The following is a 25493-nucleotide window of genomic DNA, read 5'->3' as shown; positions in this document are numbered from 1 at the left end:
CAAAGAAAACTGAATTCTGTAAAATAAAAAGGGGGGAGAAGAAGAGAGGAAATGAAAGATAAAATTTACTTTTGCTCAATATCTTCTGCCAAAGTACTCAGTGCACAAATCTCAGAAGATTATGGTAATCCTAGTACACTAAACAGACTTTATGAATTTACATAGCGGCTTTTATAAACAATGTTGTCTTTTTACTTGCTTCTCATTCAAATCTGTGAAACCAATTTGGTTTGTCTGATATTTTCTGTTAATGTATCCCAGGGATTGGCAACCTTTGGCACGTGGTCATCAGGGTAAGCCACTGGCGAGCCGGGCTGTTTACCTGCCGCGTCTGCAGGTTCGGCCAATCGCAGCTCCCACTAGCCACGGGTTTGCCGTCCCAGGCCAATGGCGGCTGAGGGAAGCAGCAGCGGGCCGAGGGATGTGCTAGCCAACCTTCCCACAGCCCCCATTCGTCTGGGACAGCGAACCGCGGCCAGCGGGAGCTGCGATTGGCCGAACCTGTGGACGCAGCAGGTAAACAAACCGGCCTGGCCCGCCAGGGGCTTACCCTGACAGGCCATGTGCCAAAGGTTGCCGATCCCTGATGTATCACAGCCTCATATTCATGCAATATATCTGGGGTTGAAAAATTAACCTCTGAAGTCCTCACCATAACACTTTAAAAGAAAAAAATGGACATATCATAGACCAAATCCTCCCTGCTGTTTGAAAACCACTTTACAATTTTATTTTATTTTTTTTTGAAAAATCCCTTCTCTCAATTTAGTTTTATTTTACTGTTATACTGAAACTTTATCTGAAAAGACCCCTTGGGGTTTTTTATTTTGTTTTTCTCCAGTTGGTGCACTAGAAACAGGACACATAGCAAGAACGTGCAGTTCTGTAAGTCATCAATTAAGCTAACTTTTTAGCATGCATGCTCTACTGTTTATTTTTATATAAATTTGGTGTTAACTACTACTTCAGAACAGGTTTCAGAGTAGCAGCCGTGTTAGTCTGTATTCGCAAAAAGAAAAGGAGTACTTGTGGCACCTTAGAGACTAACAAATTTATTTGAGCATAAGCTTTCACGAAAGCTTATGCTCAAATAAATTTGTTAGTCTCTAAGGTGCCACAAGTACTCCTTTTCTTTTTACTTCAGGACAGTATATCTCAGGAAGCCTGCGTAAATGCTGTATTTTGGATCACAACAAAATGTTTTAAAGTTTATTGTTTTAAACAAAAAAAAAATGTAGATGACAAGAAAACTCTCACTGAATATCAGTTTTAAAATAAGAGACACTACCTATTTATACACACACTTACAACTGGAAGTCATCACTGGTTTCTATTCTGTATTCTAATGTACAGTATTCATACTTCTTTCCTAAAAAGTTTTGTAGTTCTGTACAGAAAACTTAAGTGCTTCTACAATATTCTTGTACTAACTGTACCTTACAGTAATTACAGTATAAGTAATTAAGGGTCATAATGAACATACCAGTCTTTTGCTCCTTGAACTCAACAGAACTTCCAGCTTGAATTTCAGCTCTGCTGTTCAGTCTCCCCATAGCAAAAATTCCAAGAGTTCAAAATATAGGTCTCAATAGCAAAAACAAGTGAAGCAGTTTCTAAATTTAGAAATTACTACTAGAACAAACGAAGGACATTATAGTAACTGACTCCAGAACTATTATTTGACATATGCTGTAACACAGGATAAAGAACAGAAGCTTTAATACTAAAGTTCTCACCACTTTTTCTCTTGACTAAACTAGTTACTAAACACATGTGCATTTGTCAGAAAAATTTGCATAAATAATTTTTTATACTGTAAAGGACAGAGAAATTATGGGTGATAAAAAGAAGTTTTTAAAATGTTCTCACCTCAGATAAGGCTTGTCGTATGCTCTCCGAAAGGTCTGTATACCATCTCCAATTGGCCTCAAAGGGTGACTTTGTTACCCTTTAGAAGATAATAATAGCATAATTCTTTCACCATACTACAAACAGAATTGTTTTTCCCCTCAAGATAACTGCTTTAAAATAACAAAAGAGACACAACACTACATTACAATTTGGATTTAAACTTATTTTGTTCTTAGCAATCTCATGCATACTTAAAAGGCTTCCACAGCAGTTAAAATTACTACAACAATGGAATCTGAAATGTTTACATAGGATATGGCCCTTGATTTTAATACTTGCAAGAGACAGCTTTAAAATTACTGCAATTCTAGGTTTCAAATAAAATTAATTTTAAAAAGACAAGACAAAGAAACATTCTTACCCTCTTGGCGGAGGGAAACGACCTCTTGGCATCCGCAGCATCCCTCTGGCTCTGGGGTGAGGTGGCCTGCCTCTGAAGCCCATTGGTCCTGGTAGTGATGGTGGAGGAGGAAGTCCATGTCTGCACAGACAAGTCCAATCAAACAATCTCATATTGCATCAAAAAACAAACACTCTGGGATTCTTCCTATGTGAACCAATTTCTCACTTAGAGAAACTGGACTACAGCAGTACACATCCAGCATTTTTAAACAAACACCTTTCTATCAATGTTCTCAAAATTAACCTTGGTGGTGGAAGTGAGAAAGGATCTCTCATCATTCCTCTCATGGGTGAGGGTGGTAGAAAAGGTGGCCCCCCTCTGCCTCCTTTTTGGCCTCGGGGGTCAGGATATGGACGCATTCTTCCTATCCCACATCTGGAAAGACACTTGTTTTCAGTACAGATCTGAAAGTTAAGTTGTATTTATTTCATTGTAGAGTTATAATGATGCAATAATATAACGTGAAGACTGTAAAAACTGCTCCTGGAACTGTCTTTGTAAGAAGGGATGAATAAATTGTCAAACATTATTCAAAAGATGTATGTCTACTGCCAAGCTTCAAGAAAAAACATGACTACTTACTAATACTATACAGCGTTTACTGAAATTAGAGAAGAATGGAATGCCAAATGAATATAACGAAAATAGAGAACTTTTTTTACAGAAATCTTTAAACCATCACCTATTTGCAAGGAGTCTCTCCCCAGCTTCTTACCATCTTGTTCAAGGGAAGTTACATGTAATGTTACCTGTTTTCTATAGAGTGATTCTTTACTGAGCTACTGAAGTTAAGCGTTAATAGTTTTTTAACTTTGTTTTTAATTTTGTTAAAGCAACATATGGTTGAATAGGTTACTGGTTCCAATTCCTGCTTCTCATTTTGGGTTGACATTTCCTAACCCTTTTTGCTTCATGTTTCTATAGGTTTATAGCGGCCAGCAATTTAAAGTGTTCTTTTTTCATAAAAGGATAATACATATTTCATGCAAGTCTAGTTCACTAGTGCTTACGTACTATGTGCTATAGACAACTGTAAGATAAATTCATTATAGCTCCCCTTTCTTACTTCCAAAAGATTTTGTGTTAAGCATCACTTTACAACCATGTAGAGAAATGTACATAGCTTGGTTCCATAAGGAAGAATTGTTTAGAGTAAATTTGTCTGTGGAGGTAAATGAGAATTAATGGCTTATGCCCCATATTCTTCATAGTGATATTATTAGGATATGATTATGGCCTAACTATGATGTATTTTATGCGATAAGTCATGTAAGATATCATTGAAAAGGTTATGATTCACTGAATATGATTATCCTATTTGTATGCATGTACCATTTTGGTATCTGAAATTAGGAATATTGTCTATGCATCTATTGCAAATGTGTTTACACCTGGGAAATGCCCACTAGACAGAATGCAATCAGTCTAGATGGCTGGCTGGAAAGGGCCATTAGGGAAAACAACAGGTCTTAGAAGATGCTAATCTCCCACTGGGGAGCCTTCCTGAGGACACTACAAACAGCCTCTGAGTCATGGCTGCTGTCCCCATACAGGGGCATGTAACCAAGTCACCTGGTACTGGACACCATCTTGGAATACCAGTGTTTTTCCCCTGACTGGGCGTGGGAACCAAGAGGGGAGACAAATGGTTCCTGCCATATGCAAAAGCTATTTAATGGAGGGGAGTGACATCATCATGGTTCTTCACTGACTCCTGCCCAAGAAGACTGCCGGAAACACCTGAGACACAAAGACTGGACTAGGGGAGAAGGGCTGAACCCAGGCTAGAGGGATTTCTAGCCTGTAAAAGGAATACCTGGAGTTTTAAGCTGAAAGTGCAGCTTGCCCTCAAGAATCTTTGCAAACTGCCAGAAACAACAATTAGGGTGAGAATTTGCTACTCATATCCAATATCTTTAGTATATTAAGCTTAGATTGCATTTTGTTTACTTGCTAGGTAATCTGCTTTGATCTGTTTGCTATCCCTTCTAATCACTTAAAATCTCTCTTTTGTAGTTAATAATCTTGTTTCTGTTTTGTCTAAAACCAGTGTGTGGAAATCATAACGGGGGGCAGAAAGCTGTTGTATATCTTCCTCCACATTGAAAGAGGGGGCAAATTTCATGAGCTTATGCTGTATAGTTCCCTGTGCAGCGCAAGACGGTATAATTTTGGGTTTACACTCCAGAAGGGGGTGTGCCTTAGCTGAGCCTTCCCATGCAGAACTAATCTCAGCATCTGTGTGTAGCTGCAGCTGGGTGTGTCCCTACTTGTATGTGTGCTGGAGGGGCCTGCTTGAGGGCCTGTCACAGCAGTACAGTGTAAAGGGAGCCCAGGCTGGTGAGTCAGTGCACAACAATTCCAGGTGGCACCCCAGGGGGGAAGGGAGAACCCGTCACAGTAGGGTCCCAAGGAAAGACAAAAAAATAAGGAGCCTCCATATTCCGTAAGGCATGCTGGCCTTCCCATCAAGGGTGGGATTGTGGGGTGAGGCTTGAAGGTCAGATCCCACCTGCTGTGCTGCCTTGTTGCATCACTCAACCAAAGGGATGACAGTTCCTGAAAGAGGGCTTTGACTGGGTAATCATGGTCCCTGCAACAGACTCCTGAGTTGGCTGCTCGGGCCCTGGACAGTTAATAAGAGGGTCATGAAGAGAAAATGATGGCCCCTTCCTGCTCTGCCCTCCAGGGCAAAACACTGCAGCAAGATGCTATTGTTGTTCCACAATCCCTCTTTATGGTAAGACTCTTGGCTCTGTTGTTTTTTTCCAAAACTACAATCGCTTTATGCTTGGGTGAGTTTTTCCTTTTGTAGATGTTAGGGATATTCTCTTTTCCTTCCCTCTCAACTTCACCACTGGTAACTGAGGGCGCTCTTCCTGGCATCCCCACTTTACAAGTGCTGTTTAGAAGAAGTATGTTGTAGTGAGTGGTTAGTGCAAGAGGGTTGGAGACAAGATCTTTGAGTTTTAATCTCAACTCTTTTTCCACAGATCACCTCTGTGCCTTTGGGCAAGTCATTTAACCTGTGCCTGAATTTTCAAATCTGGGAAATGAATGTAATAATATTTTGACAATAATACTGTCTTTTTTTTTTTTTTTTTTTTTTTGGTGAGAGCGAGAGCAGGTGCCCCTATCTGTCTAGCTGCAAGACCCCATGGTTTTGGTTTTGTGAGACACTATTCTGCAAAACTGTCTACAGGGGAAATTCCTCCAGCGAGAATAGTGTCTTTTACAACAATCTCCCCACCACAGAGATCAGCAGGTCCCCGCTCCAACTCACTCGCACATCAGACAGAGTTGCAGCATCTGAGATGCGTTTGTGCTTTTATTTTCACCTTCTACCACACACACACCAGTTTACACAGTTTGGGTCTCCTTAATGAAGAACTGCTTTTAGGAAATTTGCACATGGACACATAAGAGGGCCAATTGGACTATTTTACTTTTCAAGCTGTGACTGCAATGAAAGAGAAAGAATAATCAGTTTCCATGTCCTTTAATTAAATTTGTATCTCTAAATACAGTAATGAGATAGGCATGTTAAGTAAGTATATATGACTTATATACACACCTTGTGCTACCAGCCTGCGATAACTGTTAACACATCTGTAGGTATGACAGCCAATACATCCACATTCAAAGTGCCACAAATATTTAAGTGCTGTACTGTTATGGATATGTTATCTATCACAGAAGATCAAAAATAATTCCCGGAGTAGAGTACGACAAAGGCATTGTTTAATAATAAAAAGCTGTCCTATTTTCCTGATAGAATCTGACTACCAAAACTCTTTTCCCTCTTCAGTAACACTCCCACCCAAAAGACATTAACTTCAAAAGTAAATATGTCTTTGAGAAGTTCACAACTGAAAGCTTCATTTATGAAAATACAGATAAACTTACATGAAGTCACCCTTAACTTCAACAATATATGTCAAGGCTATCCTAACCATTCATCATTGTCTTTGAAAGCATTCCATTTTATTTGTAAAATTCAGTGTTTACCTTATGTTACAGATTGGTCCACCTACCATAAAATGCCCCTTCTTGAGAAAGTCAACAATGCAATAAAAAATTATTAGTTTGCCAGGTATTACCTCATGGCCCCAATGCCATTAATTGTTTTGCCTCACATTTTCCCTCTGACATATGAAAGCTGTCCCTTGTTTCCAAAATCTCTGCCACCTCTTCCTCTGCCCCGACCTCTTGGTCCCCTGAATGAAAAGGCAGGAAACAAAAGAAGGCAATTACCTTTGCTCTGATAACTAAATTACATCTCCATTAACAAACTTTTCCATATAAACTGCCCGCTGACACACTGCACAATGCCTATTAGTTTACATTTTTTAAACTTGCATTCTACTTTTTTTTAAACTATGCATTCTTCTTTCATTGTAATCCTGTTGCTGCATGGGCATGATCCAAAGCTGACTAATGTCAATGGAAAAACACGCTTTGGATTAGGCCCTAATTGAGTATATGTTGAACAGCATTTATTACACTTCTACATTTGCTTCAAATTAGAACAGTCATGATGAGAGCTACTGCACATGAATATTCTGAGGATCATGAGTTACCTACAGACTGAAATTTTCATTTTCTGTCAGTGAAATTCACTCTAGTGGGAGGGTCACATAAAGCTCTGCTCTGGGGCAAATTTTGCTTCACATTTATACCATGACCTTTTTCAATTTTGTAATTGAGACACCACCACTTTATATATAACAATCATGAGAATAAATATTAGCAATAGGCTACAAAAATCATGGAGTTGCAAACAAATTTAAGGGACTGACAAAACATCATTTCTGAATAAATGTCATACCACAAGAAAAAGGATACCAGCATTTTCTACTCCATGTATTAGTTCTCAAATTTAGGAAAAACTGGAGAACACCAAATGGACTAATTTAGAGTCTACTAGAAGTTAATATAACTTTCAAGATACTAGAAAGAAATTTTAGGGCCAGATTGGAAGTGGGCAGCTACCAGGAAGGCAGCCACAGATGAAAAGGGAAAATAAGACAGAATTTGAAAACATATGGCATATTCAAACATATCCCAGGAAAGCAAAAAGTAAAGTAAGCAGCTAGTGTTATGGTGCACAGAAGTTCTTAATTTAAGTATCTGACCAGAATTCTTAATATAAGAATTTTAGATTAATATAAATTCACTAAACCAAGTACTTTTAGATAAAAATGGTTTCTCAGACTATTCTAAAAAACTAGTCTAGTCTACAGAAGAATTACACTTTGAGTTTTTGGTGTTTTCATTTGAAACAGAATATGCATCCTGATTGGTTTTTTAGTAAACTGTCAATCTAGTTAAAGTGAAAATACAGCAATATACCTGAATATACATCTCAGCAAACCCTACACATGGATCTTTTAGACTTATATGCAAACCCTTATAAAGACACTAATGTCTATGCTAGTTACTTTATTAGATGAATTTAAAAAGCAAGCTTAATATGGAAATCAACCCATCATGCCTGTAAAAGGTGATATTTTACACAAAAAGGGCCCCCAAAATAGAAGAACTATTACTGGAAAAGGTGCATTTCTTTAGGTACTTTAAATTATTATTTTAATTGTAGACACTCATTTGCTTTTGGTTTCTGTCATGTCACCACTTTCAATAGCAGAGTCAGCCTGATCCACTGGCATCTCTGTATCCTCCTCCATCTTAAAAATAAAGAAGGCATTCATCATCCTGGAGGTCCTATTAATAAAGTGGCTGGTATTTCAAAAAGCCTCAGCCTAGCAAAACATGCTGAAAAGGCAACTGCACAGTTAGTGATGGATTACTCCCCTTCAAGAAATTTCTAATTCTATATATTGGTCTGGCGACAATGATTGCTCCCAGTTCTGATTTTCCATATTGTATTGTCCTATTCTGTAGGGCTGTTGATTAATCGCAGTTAACTCACACGATTAACTCAAAAAACTGAATCGCGATTAATCGCAGTTTTAATCACAGAATACCAATTTAAATTTATTAAATATTTTCGATGTTTTTCTACATTTTCATATATATTGTATTCTGTATTGTAACTGAAATCAAAGTGTATATTATTTTTATTACAAATATTTGCAGTGTAAAAATTTTTCAATTCACCTCATATGCGTACTATATTGCAATCTTTGTCCTGAAAGTGCAACTTACAAATGTAGATTTTTTTCCCATTACATAAAAACTGTTACTGCAGTCAAAAACAAAACAATGTAAAACTTCAGAGTCTACAAGTCCACTCAGTCCTACTTCTTGTTTAGCCAATTGCTAAAACAAACAAGTTTGTATACATTTACGGGAGATAATGCTGCCCTCTTCTTATTTACAGTGTCACCAGAAAGTGAGAACAGGCATTTGCATGGCACTTTTGTAGCCGACACTGCAAGGTATTTACGTGCCAGATATGCTAAACATTCATATGCCCCTTTATGCTTCGGCCACCATTCCAGAAGACATGCTTCCATGCTAATGACGCTCGTTAAAAAAATAATGCTTTAATTAAATTTGTGACTGAACTCCTTGGGGAAGAACTGTGTTTCACCCGCATTCTGCCATATATTTCATAGCAGTCTCAGATGATGACCCAGCACATGTTGTTCGTTTAAAAACACTTCCATTGAAATTTGACAAAATGCAAAGAAGATACCAATGTGAGATTTCTAAAGATAGCTACAGCACTCAACCCAAGGTTTAAGAATCTGAAGTGCCTTCCAAAATCTGAGAGGGATGAGGTGTGGCGCATGCTTTCAGAAGTCTTAAAAGAGCAACACTCCAATGTGGAAACTGCAGAACCCAAACCACCAAAATAGAAAATCAACCTTCTTCTACTGGTGGTATCTGACTCAGATGATGAAAATGAACATGCACTGGTTCGCATTGCTTTGGATTGTTATTGAGCAGAACCCATCATCAGCATGGATGTATGTCTCCTGAAATGCTGGTTGAAGCACGAAGGGACATATGAATCTTTAGCACATCTGGCACGTAAATATCTTGCCAGCCAGCTACAACAGTGCCATGAGAACGCCTGTTTTCACTTTCAGGTGACATTGTAAACAAGAAGCTGGCAGCATAATCTCCTGCAAATGTAAACAAACTTGTCTGTCTGAGCGATTGGCTGAAGAAGAAGTAGGACTGAGTGGACTTGCGGGCTCTAAAATTTTACATTGTTTTATATTTGAATGCCTTTTTTTGTACATAATTCTACATTTGTAAATTCAACTTTCATGATGAGATTCCACTAAAGTACTTGTATTAGGTGAATTGAAAAATAGTATTTCTTTTGGATTTTTTTTCAGTGCAAATACTTGTAATAAAAAATAAATATAAAGTGAGCACTGTACACTTTGTATTCTGTACTGTAATTGAAATCAATATATTTGAAAATGTAGAAAACATCAAAAATATTTAAATAAATGGTATTCTATTATTGTTTAACAGTGCGATTAATTGAACGATTAATTTTTTTAATCACTTGACAGCCTTACTATTCTGCAATCACTGTGCCTTTAAACCAGTAATTTCCAATTGTATTCTGTTGACCACTGGTGATGCACAGCCAGCAGGCAATTTATATTGTCCTCGCTCCTCTTCCTGGTTTCCAAGTGCTTTTGCAGTTGTCTAGGCTCTTCCTTCTTCATTACAAAGAAGCAAATGAAAGTAACAGGGTACCACCCTAGCTGCCTCTCTTAGGAACCACTTCTGCATAAAGGGAAATGGGAGCCCTCACAGTTGAGAGCTACCTATGGAAATGAAATTTCCAGCCATCAGTAGGAAAGAAATGACCAAGAGAGAGGGGAACAAGATAGGCAGTATATCATGTGGAGCAGGGAAACACGAGCAGGGGGGAAGAAAAGGAATAGAACAGATGGCTGAGGGAGAGGAAATGAAGAACAAAATGCAAGAGCGTGATTAACTTTTTTCCAAAGGGAAAAGAAAGACAACTAAAGATACATAACTTATTTCCTAAAATTACTTTTCCTTAAAAGCAATTTGTCACACGAATGCATGCATCCAATGAAGTGAGCTGTAGCTCACGAAAGCTTAAGCTCAGATAAATTTGTTAGTCTCAAAAATGCCACAAGCATTCCTCTTCTTTTTGCGGATACAGACCAACACGGCTGCTACTCTGAAACTCGTCACAGGAATGTTATGCATTTGCTAATGGGAGGGGAAGTGGTCCATGTGATTGCAAGTGAGAGACAATGTGGTCCATGAGGCCCTACTAAAATGTAAAACATACGTGCTATAAAAAAAAGCTGCTTTGGACAGGAATCTAATTGTGTAGCATCCCTCCTTTATTGTACACAAAATACACCAACTGTGTTCAATAAATAATCTTCAGTAGATATTTAATTTGAAGAAGTCAAAAGTTTGAACCTTGCACTGTCTTGTAAATGGCTGGGTGCCTTAGGGAAGATTTTTAAAAAAATAAAGCCTAGCTGTCTAGTGGCACACCTATTTGGAAAGACATAACATTTTTCCCCAGATATGAAAAGTTTGCACTCAGATGAAGCAGAATGCCAATGACTGCCTAAAAAGGGTGAGGGCATAGGCGAGAACCAGAAAGAAGAGAACACACAAGTGGATGCTACATTGGCTTGTAAAATGAAGTGGGGAAGAATGAAAAAAAAAACAGGAGATGAAAGACAAAATAGACAGCAAGAAGGAACTGATAACATTTAAGTTAGTGGAGTTTTATTTATACACACAGTTTCATGTCTTTACAGTATGTCTCTGGAAGACGTCCCACATCTAGTGGGACACTGGGGAAGCTGTACAGACAATGATAGCAGACCGCTGTTGCTGAATGAACTTAGTCACATGGCTGCTTACAGTTGGGCATGTAACCAGGTTACAGAGAAGATTTTTAAATATTTCAAATCCTTTTCTAGATTTTCTGTCCTGAGATTTCAGAGTAGCAGCCGTGTTAGTCTGTATTCGCAAAAAGAAAAGGAGTACTTGTGGCACCTTAGAGACTAACAAATTATTTGAGCATAAGCTTTTGTGAGCTACAGCTCACTTCATCGGATGCATAAATTTGTTAGTCTCTAGGGTGCCACAAGTACTCCTTTTCTTTTTGTCCTGACATTGACATTCAGGCTCAGACACGTCAATACATTCTACTGAATCAAAGACCACTATGAAATACATACGCAGGCAACAGTATACAACAGAAATGACTAAAGCATCAAATCTAAAAGAATAGAAACTGGAGTCATCCCAAAACGGCAACAGGAATAACTAATGATTTACCATTTTACTGAGGTATAGTTAGACCCCTAAAGAGTGTCAATTTAGACTGTACTCAAAATACATTTTAAAATTACAATTTAAGATTGTAAATACAATATAAATTCACTTTGGTTAGTGAGTTTAAGATATATTTATTGTATTTTAGTGGAATAACTACAAATAATATATAACTGAGAAATAGACAGAGGATAGCTTGTGGATAAGACTATGGGAAAAGATCCAAAAGACCTGGATTCAACTCAGCTCTGCCAGAGACTTCATATGTGACCTTGGGCAAATCATTTTTTCTTTCTATGCTTCAGCTCCCCATTTGTAAAATGAGGTTAATACTTTTTTCCCCATCCGTCTACTGTCTTGTGTATTTTTGACTAAAAGTTCTTCAGGGCAGGGACTATCTCTTACTATGTACCTATACAGTGCCTAGCACAATAGCACCTTGATCTCTGTTGCACTTGAAGGTGCTACCCTGTGTTTCATGTAAGCTGTGCAGTTGGGCAGCCACCCAGGGAAGATTCAAGTGCCACGCAATTGATTAGCAGAGCCACGCATATCCAGCCGGCAGCATGCGTTTATTGTAACTTAATCCTCCCTGGATGAAAATACTGCCAACATTTGCTCCTGAGTGAAAGCATTTTAATTTATATGCATTCTATTCACACTTTTAGTTGATTCACCTTAACTTTCTTGCGTACCGTTTGAGGCAAGCCAAGTGTCTATGCTGCTCTACTACATCATACTTCCCACCTGTAACAGTACAGAATGAGTGGTGTCACATCAGTTCATTCAACTACTCTCACATTTCTGAGCAAGCATCTTGAGGAAAGAGCAGAACAGATGTGACACTTCTCAGGGGGAAAGAACCAGGAGAAAAGAGGCAGTGAATGCAGTCTAGTGCACAAGGCATTAGTGTAGGGCTAACTCCATTCTCTGAATAAACCAAACTAGGAGCACGGCGGGGATAGCATAGTAATCCCACTCACCAGAAGGAGAAGAACAGTAAGCATCTTTGTACCATTTCCTAATAAATCATCTAGTTCACTAAAAAAGCAGCGTTAATACAGGGAACAAGCGACAGAGGCGTATCCACGGGCGCTGTTTGAGGTCTGTAGGGTAGAGAGTAAAACCTAGGAAAACGGGTTACTATTTAAACCGTCACCCCCTCCCCCGCCAATAAACGACGAGACACATCACATCCCACCTCGACTAGCGACTGCTCAGTGTAAATAGATGGGGAACGGGACCGAAGAGGCGGCATCCTATACATTCTGTGGCTCCCATTTAAAGAAGCCATTGGGTTTTATACCACCCATAGGACAGCCGGGCCAAGGCTTCCCGGGGGTGTTTTTTTGGCTTACTTGCAGGATCCCCGTTCCCCCCACCAGTTTCAGTAGCGCGACAGCCGCGGAGAGCGCCCCAGCGGGAGACGCGGGAATCACGCTGCAGGCGGGGAGCATCCAGCCCGCCTGAGGGGCGGGGATACAGACGGTCATGCCGGAGCGACTTCGGATCCAAGCAGGGGTCTCTCCCGGCTGCCGCTGTCACAGGGGGCGCCTGGCTTCGGGGCTTGCAACTCCCAGGAGAGCCGGAGGAGGCGATCCCCCCGGGGGCGGGAGGGGGGCAGCCCCACTCACCGCTCAGGCCCGGTTGCACCGCGCGCTCCCAGGGAACGGCCACTCACAGCGGCCGAGGCTCTGCGCCCTGCGCTGCCTGGGCAAGCACCGAGTGTCTCTCGCAGCCCCGCCACACAAAGAGCTTCCCAAAATGGCGCCCGAGTCGGCCGGTGAGGCTGAGGTGGGAGGCTCCGCCCAACCCGTGCCAGGGGCGGAGCTTCCCCCAGCCCGGCCCGCAGTGGGGGGAACGTCACTGCGTAGAACTCCCTCCGCCCGTTTATGGGCGCAAACGGGGTTGCCCGTGGGCTCCGGGAGCGGCTGGGGCTCCGTGGGGGCGGGGGCATCGCCACCGCCTGCCACAGCCGAGCGGGGTCGGGAGAGCCCCGGCGTGGGGGCCCCGCGGAAAGTTTCCCCATCTGCCCCGAGGAGGGAGGGAGCCGATGGCCCTCAGGGCGCCCCCCAAGCGATGGGCAGCCGGAGGTGGCGCTCACTGGGGCCCATGAGGGCGGGCCGCCCCTGCCACCACAGCCGCTGGGCTTCCTCCTCACAGAGGACCGGACCCCTCCGGGAAGGGCGGGGGCCGCTGAGTGGGGACCCCGGAGCCGCTTGCACTGCGCCCTGCTGTGGCACCCAGCGGGGGTCACTGCCCCTCTCGCAACACTCCTGGCCTGGGGACTCGCCTAGAGGCTGCAGGGCCAGCCCCAGCGTGGTCAATGGCAGGGCTGCCAGGAGAGGTCATGGGACCCTCGATGCTCGTGTCCCGTTGCTGCAGGAAATGTGAGACCCATCTGGGTGGGCATCCGATATTTTCAGTCCCTCGCTTCTCCGTTTCCTACCAGTATGCAACTGCGCCGTTCCCGTGAGAATCCCATGCCCCAAACCCTTATCTCTGGGAGGGTCCCACCCTTCTTATCCCTGCCTATTAAAAACCCACTCCTCGCCCCATCACTCTGGATGACAAGTGAGCATCCAAGAGTGCTACTTAGGTGTGTCTAAGGCCAATTCTGCATCTCCTCCAAGCTGCCAGGACAACCGACTTGCTAGTTGTTGGTATATATGGCATAGCTGGCCGTGCCTTGACTCCTCTGCAATATACCTGGAAGGTAAGCATGCATACAGCACAAGGATACAGAGACCCTGCACTTCACACACCTGGTGCCGCTTCTGGTCCAAGGATCCAAAGTAATTTGCAGACATTAATTATCATAATCACAACTTTACTATGCAGTAGGTATCACTGTTACTGACAGATTAAGTCCACCTCAGGTGAGGCACAGAGAAATTAAGTAATTTAAGGAATGTCGGATGAGATCTCAGCGGTGGAACTGGAAACAATGCAGAAATCTGGACTTCCCATCCCCTGTTCTAAACACTTGACCTGGGTCCCATTCTAGTGAAAAATTACTGTTTTTAAGCAAGTTATTTCTTACTCCCTATTTGTTTAGACTTCAGTCTAGCCTATATTATTCCTTTATTAATATTCCAGGCTTATCTTACTACCCAAATGTCATTTGTTCTTTTATATTGCAGATGTCTGCATTAAAAGCAGTGTGATGGGTAATATTAGACTTGGGTATCCTTGATAATAGGTTTACCAGACATAGCACACTGAAAATCCCTCATTATTGCAACCTATAGTTTGGAAACTGCTTTGTATAGTACTGTGCCAACTTTAAGGTAACAATAGATTCATTTGTTCAAAAGATTTTATTTTCTCAAAATAAATTCAGATTAGTGGTGGATAATAAAGCAGAGGGACTACATTAAGAGAGTGAATTACATGCATTAACTTAATATGTAGTAATTTCATATTGTGGTGTGTCACTGCTTGTGCCGTAGGGCCATCCACATGTTGAATATGCATGAAGTACTGCACAGGAAATGAAATAAATTTGTAAACAGTCAAGATTGAGTTTTGTCATTTTATTTTGTTTAATTGTGATATCCACTTTCAAGTTAGAAATACAAGACCAAATTCTGTAAGTCACACACCACATAACCCCAGTTGATGTCAAAGGAATTGCACAAATGTAAGTCAAGGTAGTATTTGACTCACTGAGCCAAAAGCTATGTACAGACTGAAACAAATATGAAGAAAGGATCCCCAAATGAGGTCTAAATCCTTTTCTTTACCTTGAGATGCATATGCAGTTTTCCCCATGGACTGTAGCATGGATAGGGTGTTCTAATGGCTACAGAAAGAGGCGTGTATTTGCCATCAAGTAGTAATGTGAAAATTTTGTTTATATTTATTCCTTTGAAAGGTATAAAAGCTTGGAGCTACCTGGGCCTTGGTGTGAGCAATTTTGAAGAGATAGCCAGCGCTGTCAACAGATGACAATGTGTTACAAACAAACGGACTGATTGTACTTGGTTCGGGGGAAAAATCTTCCATTCCTCTTGTAGACTTAAACCCAACTCTTTACTATATATAGATCTAGGTTCTGTGAAATTTATTCCTTTATGCTTTTAGCATCTTTTTTTGTTTCTTTTTAAAATTTTGACACAAAAATGGTACAATTCATGACCGTAAGATCTATATATTTTACTAAGAAAGGTAAACTTGGTTTTGGTAATAATGTAGTGTATGAGCCATGTTTATATCACAAATGCATTAATGCAAACATGACACCACATTTTGTGTATTTTCATCCATTTTGTCACTGGTAATTATTTTCACCATCAGAGTTGTGATTGACGGTTCTTTCAACCATCTTGATTACAGTGGCGATCTATTAGATTTCCATTTCTGAGCATTACATGTTATGCTACCAATATGCAAATCAGTATACATTCTTGTTCAATGGAAATTTAATTCATGTACTAGTTTCAGTATGCAGATTTTTGGATGGGGCAGATCTTTGTATCCGCTGTGGAAAGGTCTTTGCAAATATTGCTCCATAACTTGTGATAAGGGAATATTTGGGGCTTATTTAGCTGATGGCTGGTGGCATGTTGAGCATCTACTATTGTTTTATGTAGATGGTCTGGGTGAAATTCTGACTCCCTTTGTAGAACTGGGTCCTTATATATTTGTATCAACTTGTTTTTATATTTGACTTATCAGTGAACTCAGACTTTGGATTGTCTCAATTGGAGCTAACTACTGAATTTGATAAATCTGAGTTGGTGACTAAAGTTGTTGCAGTATACTTTAGGTTACATTGTATAAAGAATTCTTTCACAAGGGTACAGGTCAGTATTTAAGATATTGAAATGACTTCAATGCGCCCAATAGAATTGCTAAATCATTTTTTCTTTTTGTCATAATTTTATTTTTCTTAAATTACAATAAAATAAAAATACTTTACGAGACACATAAAAGAAGGCATAAGATGGGAACGAGCCATCTTTGACAAGGATGAACAACATAGGAGGAAAATAATAAAATGTACAATATTTCTTTGAATAGGTCTACAAAGTCTAATAGAGTTTCCAGGTTTGAGTAAAAGGGATTATATGGCTATATTTTTTTCTGCTGCTATTTTTTTTATACTCTTATATAAAACTGATTTTATTAAATCACTTAGTAGGTGATCATTTTGGTATCTTTCCAATTTGTCATGGTTTTACTCTGTCAACGTCTGCTAATTTTTTATAAAGACATCTGCCAGTCTTTTTATATGTGAGTGGTCATGCCCATTATCAGTAAATTTGACATGCTTAGCAAGGAAATATCTTATGATTGCTGTAAGGTGAAAAAACCTCACCAAAAATCTCTTAAAATAAGCTACTCTGGGTGGAAAAAACAATATAATTCAAGTATTCAGTGAGATGCCTTATAATATAAAAGATGTTATTGTTTCTATAGTCAAGCCTGGGACTGTCACAGTTCACTACAGGGGGTGACTTGGTTGGAGACAAAATGGAACAGTACACTAGTACTTCTAGATGATTTGAAATAACTGGAAATTTAAGACTCAATTTCATTCAAGATGCTAAATCTACATTTAGTTTTCCATAGAGGGAGCTGCAAACTGATGGAAAAACTAAATTTGTTTTCTGGTTATCCCTCATCCCCTCAAATACAGAATTCAATCCTCAATATTTCACTTAGCTTAAGACTATATACATCTGAGTAAGTTAAGAGTTTCATTGGTAAAGACTGACTTAAAAAAATTGTACTAATCTTGAATCATATTACCAATGGGAAAACCTCTATAGGTCATTTTGGTTCATTTCCCCACAATGACAACAGGTAGACACTAAATAGAGGATGTATCAGATACTGAACAGATATTAATTACATGACATCTTTCTAGAGTAAGAGATATATCTTTCAAGTGTTGCATATGGGACTAACAACATCTGAAATAAGCTGATGAGAATTGCAAAACACTTTTGTTCATATAAGGAGCAAATGGACAGATCAGTAACTGTAAATGGAGACTGCAAGATGCAATGAGGAGTTTAATTTTTTCTGGAGATTTAGGGAACAGGCTGAAAAGTACTCTTGTTCCTTTCTCTTATTTGAAATGTAAAAAGGGGAATTATGTGTGATGGCTAACATTTTGTATGGGGCCTGTGTTTCATGGAGAAATGTATTTGATTCCATCCTGCAATCCTTGCTCACACAAACATCTGGCTGCTTTGCAACGCGTGGTTTATATTCTTCAGTCACTTCACATCTGGAATTTTTGGAGTAAAATGTAGCTTTAGGGTGGACATTTTGAACTAAATTAATTGGTGTTATGTAAGTTACATGTCAGTAAGTATGAGAGTCCAAGGACGGTCTAATGTTTCTAGTATTGGGCAATATTCTGCTCTCCTCCTTTGAGTACAACTGCTATTGTCTGGAATGAAAGTTGTGCTTCAGCAAGGACTGCAGAACTTGGCCCATAGCTGCTGACTGGCTGGCTTGAAAAAAGGGTATTGCTCAGCATAAACCATGCTCGCAGCAACTATGGGCCAAGTTCTGCAGTCCCTCAAGCTTGTGCTTAACTGGGTGTCAGCTCCCTGGCAACACCAGCCTGTTAGTTACCCAAACACTCCCCTCTAGGCTATGCTAGCCCTTTATTCTGAATCCACTTTTTAAAGATATTCCACCATTTTATGCACAAATTCCCCTTATGCACAACTTTTCAACCTTTTTAAGTTTCCTGAATCTGAGGTGCTAAACTTCTGGTGTAATTTGAAACTTTAACAGGGATCATTTAAAAATCTCACAATTCATCACTTCACTTGCATCTGTATCATTAAACATCTGCAATGCTTTCCCTGTCAGCTTAGAGGACAGAAAAGTCATTTTCTGGCCCTTCAGGATGTTCTGTACCCTACAAATTCTTTCAAAGGTGGTCAAATATTCCTCAGTGCAATCAGTTTCCTAGTAACGAGGGCACAGTTTGTCCCAGCTGTGCAATCTCTGGAGAAGATTGCTTGTTGCCTGAGTTTTGTATATGTGCCTCCATCATCCTGCATTTGTGCTCTCTCTCTCCCTCAGGCTTCCTGCAGGTGGGATAGCTCAGTGGTTTGAGCATTGGCCTGCTAAACCAGGATTGTGAGTTCAATCCTTGAGGGGGGCCATTTGGGATCTGGGGCAAAAATTGGGGATTGGTCCTGCTTTGAGCAGGGGGTTGGGCTAGATGACCTCCCTGAGGTCCTTTCCAACCCTGATATTCTATGATTCTAACTACCATGAACAGAAGCAGAAACAGCCTCATCCCGCGTTTGTGCTCTCTCTCTCCCTCAGGCTTCCTGCAGGTGGGATAGCTCAGTGGTTTGAGCATTGGCCTGCTAAACCCAGGATTGTGAGTTCAATCGTTGAAGGGGCCATTTAGGGATCGGGGGCAAAAATTGGGGATTGGTCCTGCTTTGAGCAGGGGGTTGGACTAGATGACCTTCTGAGATCTCTTCCAACCCTGATATTCTATGATTCCTCTAGATCCATAGTTCGCTGATGGGCAACTGCTTGTAGGTCTTTTTGGCATATTGTTTCTCTGCCTCACGCTTTTGCTTTTCTGCCTCCAGGGCTCTTTGGTCGGCTTCTTCTTGCACTGCCCATTTCTCTTTGGCTGCCCATGTCTGGAATTCTCATTCCTTTTCTGCCTTCATCGCCTCCATTCTGGCCAACTCTAACTTCATGGCTGTTTTGCTGGGGGGTGCACCATGGGTGGCCAGTGAACCCCGCACTTCAAGGAGACTAGCCCCAGGCCCACCCCTTCTGCCTGAGTCCTCACCTTCTGAAGCCCCAAGCCACTGGCCTGACTCCCCATCTCTCTCGTCTGAGCTCTGCCAGCCCTTACTTTGTCTGGCAGGTTAACAGTAGGTGTACCCCATTTCCTGAGACCCTTTGAAATATTCCCCTGTAGTGTCTTCTACTTATATCCCCAGAGTTCATTGTCTGTATTCAGAGACAGTATAACTCCCTCAGGGTTTGTTTTCCTGTGTGCTTCTCCCTGTTAACATTCACATCCCTTCAATAATTCTGTATGCAAAGTGGCATCCATTGTGTTTGCTTAATTTACATCTGACAGAGAGTCAGGTGAATAACGATCTTTTGTCTAACAGGATACCTGTTTCTCCACTTCTGCTGTGATATAGAATCTAAGAACATATTTTCAGTATCCATGCATAACTCTTTACATAGTGCAGACATTTACAAGTGTGTTACCCTGGCTTTTATTCAAGACCTCACATGACATTTTTTGATGAACCAGAATGTACATACCAGAATCAGGATATTCTTGTGACCCCCTTGCCATTTGGCAGTGCGGGGTTCATGAGTCACACCATGCTATTGGTGGTTCTCTAGTTTTCTCCTGGCTTTTCTCACTGTTTTCTGCTTCTGAAAAACAGACACAAACAACTCCAACTGATGAATGACCCAGTCATGGCATTTGCAATCAGTCCCCAAGGATGCCCGTTAGCCTGCATGGCTCAGCCCTTACCCAGGGCTTGTAGTGTTGTACCAATAAAATAAAAACCAGCAGGATCTTATTAAAGGGAAAAAGGCAAAATACCACATTTATTGTGAATACAGAAAGAATCATAGTAAGCAGTTAGTTACAGCTATAACATTCCATTCAATCTCATATTTATTCACACACACACACACACACGTTCTGTAAAGTTGTTATCATAGTTACCAGCCTTAGAGTTGCTCATGCCAAGCCACTGGCCAGGTGGCCTGGACATGAGGAGGGAGCAGGGCCTTCTCAGATGCTCATCTGATGCTTCTGGAAGTTGGTTTTCAGAATCAGACCCCAAAGTTCTCACTTTCTAGAGTCCATTTTTATAGGAATTTCTTCCTATGCCAGTCTATGGGAATTGCTTCATCATGTTGTTGCTGAATCAATCAGCAGATGGCACATTCCTGATGGCTCCAAGATGTTATCTTGTTCTTTGGTTCTCCCATTCTTGAGGCTGTTGGGTGGATTCCAGTCTGCCCTCCGGGGGTCCTCTGGTTATTTCTACTTCACGCCTTCTTCAGCCGATGGACACTGGATTCTTAGGCTGGCACCTCCCTGATCATTTAGTTATTATCCACACCAAGCATCCATCCACATACATCCTCTATCTCTATTTTAATCACAATTGTTAATACAACAAAAGGGCGGGGAGTTTCTGGATGCTGTTTCTGTTGTTAGAGTGTTGCTTTGAGTCTCTCTCTCTGTGAATTGCTTTGAGAACAGACTCTGTCTTAGAAAGTACTAACACAATTAGCAGCTTGCAAGTTTCACGCATAGAGGGAGAGAAACAGTACCAAAAACCAAGAGACCTCTTAATTAGTAATACCCTGGAATTTAAACTATGGGGAATCAAACTCATTTGTGATTTTAATACAGAACTTCTTTAATATAATCCAACAGTAGTTGGCCAGTGCTTTCAGGGATGGTTTCTATTGTTTCAGCTATCATACTCCATAAAGAAGCTTAATTGCTTCTTCCATTTAGCTAGAATGAAGGGATGGCTCGCACGTCCGTCAGGTTCAATGAACTCTATTATTGCCCATAAATCAAGAGAAGTTTGCTGGCAGCTACCAGCACCCCGTGACGTAATACATGTTTCTCCATACTAATCACTGATGTGCCTCCATCCTGTTTGAAGGACCACCTCTAGTGACACTGCTTGATACCTTTGCTGAGAATGCCATTAAAGGCAAGGATTAAACTTTCAAATAGCAGTTGTGAGGTTGTTTTTTCTATATTCTGTTTTTATACTGTAGATATTAATAAAGTACATTATCCTAAAACCACCTTGAGATATTAATACTTATTCACTAGGCACTGGACTGAACGCACATAGATGAGTACTGAGACTGTACCCTGTCCATATATGCCCTAACAGATATCAGGCAGTAATGACTTTTGACCTTTATAGTCTTGGAATGAACAGGAACCAGTGACTGAGAGGTGATAGGCTCTGACTCAATCCTTTAATCTTAAATAAGGCTACTTTTACTTTCAGTAGCAAGAGGGAGTAAATTGAGGTTAACCTTCCTACAGTCAGTTGATAATTTCTTCTCTTTGCGGTGAGTAAGAGGCTGGTCTGCTGGCAAACTTTCCACAGGAGGGAAAGATATCAACGGATCACAGGATAGTTAATCACAATTTTACAACCATGTTGTACTAAAAGTAAAAGTAGTTTTGGTTAGGTCTTGACTCCGCATCCCATTGAAGGAAATAAGAATTTTCAGTGTGCATTAAATGCACGGGCCTGTAGAAGAAAGAAATTGGGTTTCCATGGTCCATTGTAACCCAATTACTGCACCACTTGGGAGCTATCATAATTTTTAGCATAAATTTGTGAATTCAACTTGTAATTAATGTCTGAGTTCCAGCGGTGAAATCCTGGAGGAGGTAATATATTTAATATGATTCAAACAGGATTTTGTTTTTGTGTTGCTTTTTGATTTAAGGTGATCTGAACTTCTGTGCAGGGGATTCTCCTTTGTCCCCCCTGCTGCACCCCATCTTCTTTAGTATATGGATTTTCCCATGACATATGTAGCCTTCAGCACAAAATACTGGAAATCTAGGGCCCAATCCTGCAAGCCTCTAATCTGAAAAGTGCTTACGAGAGTGTTTGCAGGATTAGGTTTTAGTCAGCTTACTTTAGAGTAGGTTTCGATTATTTCTTCTTTTAGGTCTAAATGAGGATGAAAATTAACACTGTATTAACCTCAAAGGATACTACAGTTCCAGCTTGCCTTGGCATTTTTCACATAGGACCAGAGAAACCCCTAGCTCTAGTATTAGTATTTACTAATTAAGGGCATCCTCCTGTCAAAGACAGTTTTACTATTTTCTTCAGTGAGAGCAGGATCAGCCCTTATTGGATGATGTTTGAGCAGGACCATTAGAACTAAGGTTCTGTAAGTGTATCCAGTACAACCCATTATTTTCAGAGTTCTGATCCATTCATCTTTTAAAAAATAAGTTATGACCAAATTGGCAGAAAAGGTCTCAGCTTCAGAACAATTAAAAAAAAAACAATGGAAAGAAAATCCTTTCAGCCATTTTAAAATCATCAGAGTTTAAATTATCCATGGATCCAATCTAGAATGTTTGGTTCTGCATCCAAAGTCCAGGAATGTTGAATTCTGGAATTTTGGTTCAGACTCATCTCTCATCTTAACAGGTGATTTGGGGACAGAGTCTGCTGTGTCAGTCTCTTTGGGTCTTGTACACTCTTTACAATGTTATTATTGAATATATTATGTAAAGTGTTGCAGGCAGAGATCTGATTTGGATATAGGACTGTCAGGTAAAGCTGACAAGTTCTTACCTGAATGAACTGAATATAAGGGGCCCAGTCTTGAAACCCTTGCTCATACATGTAGTCCTCACTTGTGCAAGTCATCCATTTAGCTTAATGGGATGACTTGCATGAGTAAGAACTACTTGTTTGAGAAAGCTCTGAGGTATCACACAGAAGACGTCTGTAACAGAAATGGAAGTGCTCTGCTCTTATGGTACCATAAGTACTTAGTGCAAAGCAATGATAGTAAATCAGATTCCAGTGTTCTCATCAGCTGTGTCAAACAGTACAAATTAGAAGTTTTATATTGTAATATATGAGGTGGGAGGTGATACTATCCCAAGCTCCATTCATAACAGCATAAAAATCCCAATACTGGATGCCACCCATACTGCACAGATCTTTGTAATATAATTGAACTGTTCTTGCTTGCATGCTTTAATCAGCAGTGAAATAATATGTTGATATTTAGATAGTTAACGTTAGGTTTCAGAGTTAACATCCACTGAGATAAATAGGTATTCTTCACATCTTATACAGCTATTGTTTCCTACTGACTGAACACTCAGACATCACTGATCAGGGTTTCTCAAACTTCATTGCACCGTGACCTCCTTCTGACAACAAAAATTACTACAAGACCCCAAGAAGGGGGAGGCTGAAGCCTGAGCCCCTGAGCCCTGGGTGGGAGGGTGTGCCCGTTATCGAGTGGTACCAGAATATCCCTGTGACAGGTGGGATCACAGAAACCCCCTTGGGACTACCAACTGATGTGCTGAGACTACCCCTGAGCCCGTTTTCCCTGGCAGCTTGGGACTTCAGAATCCTGCCTAGTTGTGCCAGACACACTTGCCTGCTACAACCACAGCCCGAGGTCTGAACCACGTCCCTCAAAAGCTGCAGGCTTAACTGAAAACAGCTTAAGAAGCGTTCCTATCTCCAACACCCAGATGCCCACTTCCCAATGGGGTCCAAACCCCCAAAAATCTGTTTTACCCTGTATAAAGCTTATACAGGATAAACTCATAAATTGTTCACCCTCTATAACATTGATGGAGAGATATGCACAGCTGTTTGCTCCCCCACCCCGATATTAATACATACTCTGGGTTAATTAATAAGTAGAAAGTGATTTTATTACATACAAAAAAGTAGGATTTAAGTGGTTGCAAGTAATAAGAGACAGAACAAAGTGAATTACCATGCAAAATAAAACACACAAGTCTAAACCTAATACAGTAAGAAACTAAATACAGATGAAATCTCACCCTCAGAGATGTTCCAGTGGGCTTTGTATACAGACTAGCCTCCTTCTAGTCTGGATCCAGCAATCACTCACACCCCTGTGGTTACCCCTGTCCTTTGTTCCAGTTTCTTTCAGGTATCCATTGGGGATGGAGAGGCTCTCTCTTGGGCCAGCTGAAGACAAAATGGAGGAGTCTCCCAGGGGCTTAAATAGACTTTACGTTGTGGGTGGAAACTCCCTCCTCTATTTCCTATGCAGAATCTAGCTGCAAGCTGGAGTTTTGGAATCACATGGGCAAGTCACATGTCCATGCATGACTCAGAACTTTACAGATAGCAGCCACTGTTCACATGCTACCTTGAATGTCCCCAGGTAGACTTCTTATGTGGATTGGAGTCTTCCAACGTTCCATTGTCCGTTAAGTGTTTCTTGACTGGGCACTTAACTTGCAAATTCCTTTCTTAAGAAGCTGACCAAATGCCTTACTAAGGCTTCTTAAAATCAAATAAGTACACAGCCAATATTCATAACTTTGAATACAAAAACGATAAATGCATACAAATAGGATGAATATATTCAGTAGATCATAACCTTTACAGAGCTATGTTACATGGTATATGTAGCATAAAACATATTCCAGTTATGTCATATATACATTCATAATCATATTTCCATAAAGCATTATGGGGCACAATGTCACAATCCCAATATCAAGGATGATACAAAAACATTCTCCAAGGATAACAGGAACACACTGACCCTCCTAAAAGATAAGGTCAGGATGACAGTACGTAATAGAGATGTTTTGATCAAACCAACATGTAGAAGGTGATGGGTAATAACCAGCCACGTCAGGAGGCAGTAACTAACAAGATATCAGAGGCAGACCAACTTGTTTGTATCAGGATATAAAGATGTATCTCAGAGGGAGTATCTTTGTCCAGCCGAGGGGAGAATGGAAAGTCCCGCCATTCACTGAGCTGCATCCATTGTCACGGGAACCCATGTCTTAGTATCCTCATAGAGTCTGCCAGGTGCTATTACCGTGCATTGTTGACAATAAACCTGGCCTGGTGCCTTCGCACCTTAGCGAATCTTGTGGTCATTGGGCAGTTCGCTCGAGGTCTGCTGTGTCAGATGTCTGCGCAGAGCTGGGGCAGCACATAGGGAGAACACACACATGCAGCCAAACATAACGACAAACACTACACCCACTAGTGTTTTTAGAAATATGCCCACTGTTGTATTTTTCATTTTAAATTTGTATAAAACATACAGCAACAATGTCTGGCACTTCAATAATTTCCTTTTCCCTCTCTCAAAATGTTTTATAATAGTGGTTTTATTGTCCCCA

The 25493-nt window shown here is 40.6% G+C and overlaps 1 protein-coding gene across 24 annotated transcripts in view; it reads right to left on the bottom strand.

The window, feature by feature from the left end:
* LOC119565840 (protein diaphanous-like) overlaps positions 1–13408 on the bottom strand; it is a 30859-nt gene extending 17451 nt beyond the window's left edge. For 4 of the 24 annotated variants that reach the window (XM_037895783.2, XM_043543747.1, XM_043543746.1 and 1 more), the window contains exons 1-5: positions 12940–13380; positions 6415–6531; positions 2558–2689; positions 2273–2392; positions 1870–1948 (exon numbers count right to left, since the gene is read on the bottom strand). In XM_037895783.2, coding sequence (XP_037751711.2) covers positions 1870–1948; positions 2273–2392; positions 2558–2689; positions 6415–6419 — 336 coding nt within the window. In that variant the 5' untranslated portion in view covers positions 6420–6531; positions 12940–13380. The other 20 variants (XR_005224878.2, XR_006289857.1, XR_005224879.2 and 17 more) reach the window with 15 other exon arrangements.
* Between the last annotated feature and the right edge of the window lie 12085 nt (positions 13409–25493).

The sequence above is a fragment of the Chelonia mydas genome, chromosome 3 (assembly GCF_015237465.2).
Source record: "Chelonia mydas isolate rCheMyd1 chromosome 3, rCheMyd1.pri.v2, whole genome shotgun sequence".
NCBI lineage: Eukaryota > Metazoa > Chordata > Testudines > Cheloniidae > Chelonia > Chelonia mydas.
The sequence above is the reverse complement of the archived record's forward strand: the minus strand, read 5'-3'. Positions and strand labels throughout refer to the sequence as shown.